At 45.3% G+C, this 11,275-nt stretch overlaps 1 protein-coding gene across 1 annotated transcript; it reads left to right on the top strand.

Moving 5' to 3' along the window:
* Nucleotides 1-4,731: 4,731 nt before the first annotated feature.
* On the top strand, nt 4,732-9,377 carry LOC121855957 (involucrin-like). The gene is made up of 6 exons (XM_042351176.1): nt 4,732-5,005; nt 5,089-5,217; nt 5,597-6,424; nt 6,704-6,988; nt 7,125-7,444; nt 7,668-9,377. The coding sequence occupies exons 1-6, from the start codon at nt 4,732-4,734 to the stop codon at nt 9,375-9,377; spliced, it is 3,546 nt and encodes a 1,181-aa protein (XP_042207110.1).
* Nucleotides 9,378-11,275: the final 1,898 nt, after the last annotated feature.

The following is an 11,275-nucleotide window of genomic DNA, read 5'->3' as shown; positions in this document are numbered from 1 at the left end:
ATTTTTATCACTTATGTTACTTGTATATTATTAATTATTATTATTATTATTATTATTATTATTATTATTATTATGATTATTATTATTATTATTATTATTATTATTATTATTATTACACACACACACACACACACACACACACACACGCAACAAATACAAGTACACACACTCTCTCTCTCTCTCTCTCTCTCTCTCTCTCTCTCTCTCTCACACACACACACACACACACACACACTCAACCTTGGTTAAGTATACAAGAAACAAAACGACCTTGTAAATATCCCGGGGACGATAAGTAGGAAAATATAACTAACTGTCTCGTTTATTCGGTTTTTTTTTGTTGTTGTGTAATATTTTGTTGTTGCCAGAGCTGTGATGTTTAGTTGTTGTTGTTGTAAAGGGAGTTATTGTTGTGTGTGGCCAAGTAGAGATAACAACAACAACAACAACAACAACAACAACAACAACCATAATAATAATAATAATAATAATAATACCTTCATTATTAATATTATCATTATTCCTATATTTTTCCTCCTATTCTTCCTCCCCCCCTTCATCCTCTTCCTCCTCCTCCTCCTCTTCATCTTCCTCTTCCTCCTCCTCCTCTTTCTCCTAGAGTTACCCATTAGAGGTCAAGGTCACGTGACGCGTTCTTTAGGCCTGTCTGTCTGTCTGTCTATCTGTCACATACCAATATACACCTGTTAATGTATTACAATGTACAACACCTGTTCACATTATCTGTATAATTTAATCTAACTGTCTCAAACTACACGCGTCACCTTGTACTAATTATCCAAGATTTCTCAAGTTTTATGTCTCACTCCGAACACTTACTGAGGAATGTCTCACACTGTCTCTAATTGTATGGCATTGTGGAACCTTTCTTGTTATTGTATCATAGGTCAGTCGTTAGTCGCCTGTCTGTCTGTCTGTCTGTCTGTCTGTCTGTCTGTCTGTCTGTCTGTCTGTCTGTCTGTCTCTCTCTCTCTCTCTCCATTTAGTGTAAACTTAATCTCAAAGTATTTCAATAACGTGTGTACAGATGTGGGGAAATGCACACACACACACACACACCCCGATGATGTCCCGTGGATTACGCCAAGCATAAAAAGACTTATTGAGCAGCGCAACAAGGCATACTACACCAACAACCGCCTGTACAAAAGTCTACGTAACCAGGTCATCAGGGAAATCAAGTCTGCCAAGAAGACTTATTATCCCAGGAAAGTGCACAGCCTCAAGGAAGTCGGCATCGGTCAGTGGTACTCCAAGGTAAAAGATCTCTGTGGTCTCAACCGTCAGTCTCCCACACTTCCTTTCATCTCACATTTACCTAGTGAGGAGGCAGCTGAGATAATTAATAACCATTTTGCTACCATATGTCATACCTTACCCAGTCTTGACCTCACTCTCCTCCCAGCTTACTTACCTTCCCCCTCCCCCCCTCCCAGTGTCCAACCATATGAAATCGCCAACAAACTCCTGAAATTTAAATCCAAACGCTCCACGACCCCAATTGACCTCCCAATCAAAATATACAAGGAGTTTGCAGTCGAACTTGCCACCCCCCTCTGTTCTATTATTAATGCATCCCTCAGACAAAGCAAATGCCCTAATGAATGGAAAACCGCATTTGTCACCCCATCCCCAAGGTCACCACCCCACAGTCCCCTAACGACCTCAGGCCAGTTGCCATTACCCCCATACCCAGTCTACTTTGTGAGGACTTTGTTTTTGAGTGGGCATTTGCCAGTATCTATCAGTCAATTGATCCACAGCAATTTGGCAATATGAGGACCTCCTCTACATCACACTGCTTGGTGAGCTTTCTGGATTTTCTGCACAAAAACTTGCAGAAACGCAAGACATCACTGGCCGTTGCCCTTGTGGACTTCAGGAAGGCCTTTGACCTTGTTGATCACTGCACTGTTATCAACAAGGCTATTGCACTAGGGCTGCCCACCAACCTGGACAGGTTACAGGCATGGACTACGGAGAACAAGGTCACCATCAACCACACCAAAACCGTAGTCATGCACATCAATACCGCCACCACTCCAGTGCAAACCCCAGCAGTCACAGTGGGTGCCCATCCTCTCCAGCTGGTGCAGTCTGCCAAACTCCTGGGTGTAACTATAGACAACAAACTTGACTGGAAGGCCCATGTAAATAACACAGTCAAGGCAGCCTCGTATCGTCTCTACATGCTACGAAGACTTAGGTCACTTGGGACACCCACGCCAGAGCTGAGAACCATCTACAACGCCTTTATTCTCCCCAAACAAACGTATGCGTCACCAGCCTGGTCGTCTTCTCTCAACTCCACCCAACAACGTCAGCTAGAGAAGGTACAGAAAAGGGCCTGCAGAATCATGCTCGGCGCAGAATACTCCGGCTACACCAACGCTCTCTCCACCCTGGAAATGCCACCAAGCACTGGAAAGGTTTGGCAGTGGACTACTGCACCACCCTCGCCATCGCCACTCCTGCCACCTGCAGCCCCCCACCCACCTCACGCAGTCCGCCACTACAACCAAATTCAGCCCATAAGAGCCCGCACCGATAGATATAAGAACAGCACCATCCCATCTATTGTTAAAATAATAAACAACTCCTGATTTATGTACTGTGCAACCCTGTAAATGTATTCAATGCATACTATATCATTATGTCTAAATCAAATGTAAGTCTGTATATTTTCAGCCACCGGCTGCAACTCTATTAATAAACCGTTTATTATTATTTATTATTATTACACACACACGTCCGTCCTTGACACAGTAAGTTTTTTTTTGGGGGGGGTGAGCGTCGGTGTGCTCTCAGAACTTCACCTAAAGGTAACAATACTTTATTATTTTCTTATTGAGTACCAGGTGAGGTGGAGGCGAGAGAGAGAGAGAGAGAGAGAGAGAGAGAGAGAGAGAGTATAGGGTACAGGTAGTAAATATAAAAAAAGAGATGATGGATAGAATTAACAAATATAAATGACTCACCTAAGGTATACCAACTAGGGTTTCCTGTTTTGGGGTTTTCTTAGCATCCCGAGATTCTGGGACAAACCAGGATATTTCCCGCATCAGGTGATATTTGTACTAACTAATGCTATATGCTAACCCTATACTTCATTAGTGTAGTATCTGTAAATTATTTGATAGGCAATTGATTTGATAAATTATATTACACTGAAGCAAAGTTCTCTATATTAACTTGCATACTGGTGTAAAGATAGGTACATAACATGATTAAACAAGCAAAATTTTAATTAATCTCATTCCGTTAGCCATAAAAGAAACTCACAGACATTTGGAATGGCATTTGGAAGCCACATTCTACAAAAACCTAAAGCGAACACTTGAACGACCTGTGAAAAATAATAGCATAACATCATTTGTGCACACAAGCCACACAGTCACGCACACATCAAAAGTTGTTCATGAAATAACTTATGATGTAATGTGAGAGGGAGGGAGAGGGTGGGTGAGAGGGAGGGAGAGGGTGGGTGAGAGGGAGGGAGAAGGAGAGGGTGGGTGAGAGGGAGGGGGGCGAAAGGCGGAAAGAGAGAGAGAGAAGTGAGGGTGAGATCGTAGTAAATAGAATGACAAAATAAAATAGACCGAGAGAAGAGAAAAAGGAGAAAAAAAAGAGACTGCGGGAGAAAGAAAATCACGGAGAAATGGAGAGGACGGATACTCTCTCTCTCTCTCTCTCTCTCTCTCTCCACTCACTGCCACAACTGGGGCAAACGTCGGAAATTTCCCCGACCAAACCCCAAAGAAAAACTCACCCAATCTTAAACTGTTGTTGTGTCCAGCGATATAATGCTTCTCTTTGATCTCTTATACTTGTTTTATCTACTTCTTCCACGTGGTCTGGATGAGCAGCGTTCATTTGACCTATAAACAAGGACATTAAGCAGAATACAAATTAAAGGCGTTTATTAAGTTTTTTGGGTTCGATCTTATTGAACTAACTGACATCTTTTATTTCATCTATAGAATAAACAAGTTCGCATCGTTGCTAATAGATTCAGTTGTCATATTACAGAGGATCAGAGCTGACGTGTTATTGTTTGAAGGCCGCTTAGATGAACCTGTTGTCCTTTCCCCATCCCGCACCCCTACCCCACCCCGACCCCGACCCCACCCCGACCCCCTACCCCACCCTGACCCCACCCTGACCCCACCCCGACCCCACCCCCACCCCAACCCCATCCCGACCCCATCCCACCCCCTGCCCTGGTGATCGCAGTCGTTGAGGGTTCGCATCTTTGAATAAGCTTACCTGTCTCCCTTTTGTCTCGTCTGCGAGGGGAAGTCCTTTATTTAGGGTCAGTATTCTGCGTTGAGTCTACTTCAGGAATTAGGAAAAAAAAACCATAATACAGTGTGGGGATGAGATGTTTGGTGTTCACTCAGGATGGAATAGAGAAAGGAAACTCACAATGTGCTCTCTGTATACATGTTGTATTGGATGTACAATGCAGCTTGGTGCTGGGAAGGCAGCATGGTTACAAGCGTTCAGTAGAGAGAGCTGGTTGGTGTGGATGCTCAGAGGAGGACCAGCTTGTGGGTCGCCATGCTCGCCGGCGGGAGCAAGGACCACCAGGCAGGCGGAGGAGGTGTTGCTGGCTGGTTGGTGTAGGTAGAAAGAACAAGTCACACGAGGTCAGGTTTAAATAGCGGGGGGGTAGGCGTGGCTTAGTAGTTGACCCCTGCTCCGTGATGTATGGCGGCGCTGGTTGACTTACACCAGAATCCCAGTTCGGTGGATCACCAGTTCCAGATTCCCAGTTGGGTGAATCCCAAACACCAGATCCCCAGTTTGGTGTATCACCAGTTTCAGAATCCCAGTTCAGTGAATCCCAAACACCAGATTCCCAGTTGGGTGAATCCCAAACTACAGATCCCCAGTTTGGTGTATCACCAGTTTCAGAATCCCAGTTCAGTGAATCCCAAACACCAGAATCCCAGTTCGGTGGATCACCAGTTCCAGATTCCCAGTTAGGTGAATCCCAAACACCAGATCCCCAGTTTGGTGTATCACCAGTTTCAGAATCCCAGTTCAGTGAATCTCAAACACCAGATTCCCAGTTGGGTGAAACCCAAACACCAGAATCCCAGTTCGGTGGATCACCAGTTCCAGATTCCCAGTTGGGTGAATCCCAAACTCCAGATTCTAGTTGTGAATCAAACTACAGATCCCCAGTTTGGTGTAATGTACCAGTCAGAACCCAGTTTAGTGAATCCCCCAAACACCAGATTCCCTAGAAGTTGGGTGAATTCCAAACTACAGATCCCTCAGCCTATGTGTGTATCACCAGTTACAGAATCCCAGTTCAGTGAATCCCAAACACCAGATTCCCAGTTGGGTGAATCCCAAACTACAGATCCCCAGTTTGGTGTATCACCAGTTGCTGGTGAATCCTGTTCAGTGAATCCCAAACACCGCTAGATTCCAGTTGGGTGAATCCCAAAACTACAGATCCCCAGCTCTGCGTATCACCAGTTTCAGAATCCCAGTCTGCGAATCCCAAACCAGATTCTAGTTGCGAATCTCAAACTACAGATCCCCAGCTCTGGTGTATCACCAGTTTCAGAATCCCAGTTCAGTGAATCCCAAACACCAGAATCCCAGTTCGGTGGATCACCAGTTCCAGATTCCCAGTTGGGTGAATCACAAACACCAGATTCCCAGTTGGGTGAATCCCAAACACCAGATCCCCAGTTTGGTGTATCACCAGTTTCAGAATCCCAGTTCAGTGAATCCCAAACACCAGATTCCCAGTTGGGTGAATCCCAAACTACAGATCTCCAGTTTGGTGTATCACCAGTTTCAGAATCCCAGTTCGGTGAATCCCAAACACCAGATTCCCAGTTGGGTGAATCCCAAACTACAGATCCCCAGTTTGGTGTATCACCAGTTTCAGAATCCCAGTTCAGTGAATCCCAAACACCAGAATCCCAGTTGGGTGAATCCCAAACTACAGATCCCCAGTTTGGTGTATCACCAGCTTCAGAATCCCAGTTCAGTGAATCCCAAACACCAGAATCCCAGTTTGGTGGATCACCAGTTCCAGATTCCCAGTTAGGTGAATCCCAAACTACAGATCCCCAGTTTGGTGTATCACCAGTTTCAGAATCCCAGTTCAGTGAATCCCAAACACCAGATTCCCAGTTGGGTGAATCCCAAACTACAGATCCCCAGTTTGGTGTATCACCAGTTTCAGAATCCCAGTTTAGTGAATCCCAAACACCAGATTCCCAGTTGGGTGAATCCCAAACACCAGATCCCCAGTTTGGTGTATCACCAGTTTCAGAATCCCAGTTCAGTGAATCCCAAACACCAGATTCCCAGTTGGGTGAATCCCAAACTACAGATCCCCAGTTTGGTGTATCACCAGTTTCAGAATCCCAGTTCAGTGAATCCCAAACACCAGATTCCCAGCTGCGAATCCCAAACACCAGATTCCCAGTTGGGTGAATCCCAACCACAGATCCCCAGTCGGTGTGTATCACCAGTTTCAGATCCCAGTCTAGTGAATCCCAAACACCAGATTCTAGCTGGGTGAATCCCAAACACCAGATCCCCAGTTCGGTGTATCACCAGTTTCAGAATCCCAGTCTGGGGCCATTCAAAGACCAGAATCCCAGTTGGGTGAATCCCAAACTACAGATCCCCAGTCTGGTGTACTCACCAGTTTCAGAATCCCAGTTCAGTGAATCCCAAACACCAGATTCTCCCAGTTGGGTGAACCCAAACTACAGATCCCCAGCTCTGGTGTATCACCAGTTTCAGAATCCCAGTTCAGTGAATCCCAAACACCAGATTCCCAGTTGGGTGAATCCCAAACACCAGATCCCCAGTTTGGTGTATCACCAGTTTCAGAATCCCAGTTCAGTCATTCCCAAAGACCAGAATCCCAGTTCGGTGGATCACCAGTTCCAGATTCCCAGTTGGGTGAATCCCAAACTACAGATCTCCAGTTTGGTGTATCACCAGTTTCAGAATCCCAGTTCAGTGAATCCCAAACACCAGAATCCCAGTTCGGTGGATCACCAGTTCCAGATTCCCAGTTGGGTGAATCACAAACACCAGATCCCTGCCCGGTGTATCACCAGCTTCCAGAATCCCAGTTCAGTCATTCCCTAAAGACCAGAATCTCAGTTCGGTGGATCACCAGTTCCACATTCCCAGTTGGGTGGATCCCAAACACCAGATCCCCAGTTTGGTGTATCACCAGTTTCAGAAACCAAGTTCAGTGAATCCCAAACACCAGAATCCCAGTTCGGTGGATCACCAGTTCCAGATTCCCAGTTGGGTGAATCCCAAACTCCAGATCCCCAGTTTGGTGTATCACCAGTTTCAGAATCCCAGTTCAGTGAATCCCAAACACCAGAATCCCAGTTCGGTGGATCACCAGTTCCAGATTCCCAGTTGGGTGAATCCCAAACTCCAGATCCCCAGTTTGGTGTATCACCAGTTTTAGAATCCCAGTTCAGTGAATCCCAAACACCAGATTCCCAGTTGGGTGAATCCCAAACTACAGATCCCCAGTTTGGTGTATCACAAGCTTCAGAATCCCAGTTCAGTGAATCCCAAACACCAGATTCCCAGTTGGGTGAATCCCAAACCACAGATCCCCAGCTCTGGTGTATCACCAGCTTCCAGAATCCCAGTTCAGAATCCCAACACCAGATTCTAAAGGTGAACTCCCCAACCAAACAGATCCCCAGCTGGGTGTATCACCAGTTTCAGAATCCCAGTTCAGTGAATCCCAAACACCAGATCCCCAGTTTGGTGTATCACCAGTTTCTGAAACCAAGTTCAGTGAATCCCAAACACCAGAATCCCAGTTCGGTGGATCACCAGTTCCAGATTCCCAGTTGGGTGAATCCCAAACTCCAGATCCCCAGTTTGGTGTATCACCAGTTTCAGAATCCCAGTTCAGTGAATCCCAAACACCAGATTCCCAGTTGGGTGAATCCCAAACTACAGATCCCCAGTTTGGTGTATCACCAGTTTCAGAATCCCAGTTTAGTGAATCCCAAACACCAGATTCCCAGTTGGGTGAATCCCAAACACCAGATCCCCAGTTTGGTGTATCACCAGTTTCAGAATCCCAGTTCAGTGAATCCCAAACACCAGATTCCCAGTTGGGTGAATCCCAAACTACAGATCCCCAGTTTGGTGTATCACCAGTTCCAGAATCCCAGTTCAGTGAATCCCAAACACCAGATTCCCAGTTCGGTGTATCACCAGTTTCAGAATCCCAGATCAGTGAATCTCAAACACCAGAATCCCAGTTCGGTGGATCCCCAGTTCTCGAATCCCAGTTCGGTGAATCCCAAACACCAGAATCCCAGTTCGGTGGATCACCAGTTCCAGAATCCCAGTTTGGTGAATCCCAAACACCAGAATCCCAGTTCGGTGGATCACCAGTTCCAGAATCCCAGTTCGGTGGATCCCAAACACCAGAATCCCAGTTTGGTGAATCCCAAACACCAGAATCCCAGTTTGGTGAATCCCAAACACCAGAATCCCAGTTCAATGAATCCCAAACACCAGAATCCCAGTTCGGTGGATCACCAGTTCCAGAATCCCAGTTCGGTGGATCCCAAACACCAGAAACCCAGTTCGATGGATCCCCAGTTCAAGAATCCCAGTTCGGTGGATCCCAAACACCAGAATCCCAGTTCGGTGGATCCCAAACACCAGATTCCCAGTTCGGTGAATCCCAAACACCAGAATCCCAGTTCGGTGGATCCCAAGTTCAAGAATTCCAGTTCGGTGGATCACAAACACCAGATTCCCAGTTCGGTGGATCCCCAGTTCAAGAATCCCAGTTCGGTGGATCACAAACACCAGAATCCCAGTTCGGTGGATCCCCAGTTCAAGAATCACAGTTCGGTGGATCACAAACACCAGAATCCCAGTTCGGTGATCCCCCAGTTCAAGAATCACAGTTCGGTGGATCCCAAACTCCAGAATCCCAGTTCGGTGGATCCCAAACACCAGATTCCCAGTTCGGTGAATCCCAAACACCAGAATCCCAGTTCGGTGGATCCCCAGTTCAAGAATCCCAGTTCGGTGGATCACAAACACCAGATTCCCAGTTCGGTGGATCCTCAGTTCCAGAATTCCAGTTCGGTGGATCACAAACACCAGAATCCCAGTTCGGTGGATCCCCAGTTCAAGAATCCCAGTTCGGTGGATCACAAACACCAGAATCGCAGTTCGGTGGATCCCCAGTTCAAGAATCACAGTTCGGTGGATCCACCAGAATCCCAGTTCGGTGGATCGTCGTCCTTAGAGGCCCAGTTCAGTGCCTCATCAGTACCCGGGTACCTGTACTCTGCCCCGCTGCTGTCTAAACCAACTCAAAGTTTAGAGCTCGTTATAAAGTCTTAATTAAGCTCTTTATAAGTGTTATGTCTTGACTTGGAGCTCCGTATGTGTCTTATGTCTTGACTTGGAGCTCCGTATGTGTCTTATGTCTTGACTTGGAGCTCCGTATGTGTCTTATGTCTTGACTTGTAGCTCCGTATGTGTCTTATGTCTTGACTTGTAGCTCCGTATGTGTCTTATGTCTTGACTTGGGCTCCTGTATCTCTTCTCATGTGTGTTATGTCTTGACTTGTAGCTCCGTATGTGTCTTATGTCTTGACTTTTAGCTCCGTATGTGTCTTATGTCTTGACTTTGAGCTCCGTATATGTCTTATGTCTTGACTTGGGCTCATATTTGTCCTTTCTTGAAAAGCACCATATATGACTTATATCTTGACTTACAGCTCTGTGTATGTCTTATGCCTTGACTTACAGCAACATATATGTCTTATATCTTGCCTTAGAGCTTAGAACAAAAGTATCGAGACTACCTAATTAGATGCTATAAGATCCCATTTAGGAGAGGCTTATCACAAGACTCATAAGACTGACGCGTTACCAAGACTTTATACTCAGGTGTGCAATGTTACTTATTGTTCAGTCATTTAAAAGGTGAATAATTTAACACCTGTAGGGTTAGAAAAAATAATGTGATATGATTCCTGTGATTTATGTTAACATATATATGTGTGTGAACTAAATAAATATATGTGTGAATATTGATGCTCATTTGTTTCTCTGAATTGATGTTTGGACACACACACACACACACACACACACACACACACACACATGTAAAGTAGAGCAGAAGAATAAAAACAAGTATATAGAAAAAGCCGAACAATTGCGCCACATTTCCCGGAGGAGGTGAGGAAGACGATAAATTAACACGACGGGTATCTGGCCTTGGTTTTATCACTAGTACAGTAAACCAGAACGTGTTGGGAGAACATAAGAACATAAGAAAATAAGGAGTCTGCAATGGCGGTTGGCCTGTGCATGGCAGCTCCTGTCGAGAGTTACTACCACTCTCTATCATCCATGAATGTATCTAGCCTCCTTTTGAAACTTTCCAGAGTTCCCGCACTTACTATAAAGATGCTAAGCTTGTTCCACTCGTCCACCACCCTATTTGTGAACCAGTTTCTTCCTATCTCCCTCTAAACCTAAAATTATCCAACTTGAATCCGTTCTGAGTCCTATCCTGCTCGGATATTATAAGAACTTTATCTATATCCTATTGATTCCTTTCTTACTTAATCTTCCTCCATATCTCCTCACCTCTTCGTCTTTCTAGGGAATGCAAGTTAAGTTTCTTTAACCTATCCTGATATGGAAGGTTTCTAAGTCCCGGAATCATTTGTCATTCTTCGCTGCACCGACTCTAGTGAATTTATATCCATTCTATGAGGCACCAGAACTGAACCGCATAATCGAGGTGCGGCCTGACTAGCGCAAGATATAGTTGCAATAAGACCTGCACTCTTGTTACTTACACTTTTAGATATAACCCAATACTCTGTTTGCCTTATTTCGAACATTAACGCACTGTTTTCTTGGCCGTCGGTCCGGCACAAGTACCCTAGGTCTCTTTCACAAGTCGACTTCTCTAGGTTGATGTTGTTAGGCTGTATACATTATAAGTATTTGTTCTTCCAATTTAAGTACGCTGCACTTGCTGGTGTTGAATTTCATTTGCCATTTTCAGGCCACCCTGCAGTTTATTTAGATCCTCCTGTAATGCATTTGCATCCTGCCTGAATTAATTTCCGCCCTATTTGCGTGTTATCCGCAAACTTGTATGTCACTGCTGATCAGCATCTAAATCGTTTATGTAGATTATGAACAAGAGTGGGCCTAGTACTGACCCTGGGGAACCCCACTG

This window comes from Homarus americanus, unplaced genomic scaffold (assembly GCF_018991925.1).
Source record: "Homarus americanus isolate GMGI-L3 unplaced genomic scaffold, GMGI_Hamer_2.0 scaffold19117, whole genome shotgun sequence".
Classification (NCBI taxonomy): Eukaryota; Metazoa; Arthropoda; class Malacostraca; order Decapoda; family Nephropidae; genus Homarus; species Homarus americanus.
The sequence above is the reverse complement of the archived record's forward strand: the minus strand, read 5'-3'. Positions and strand labels throughout refer to the sequence as shown.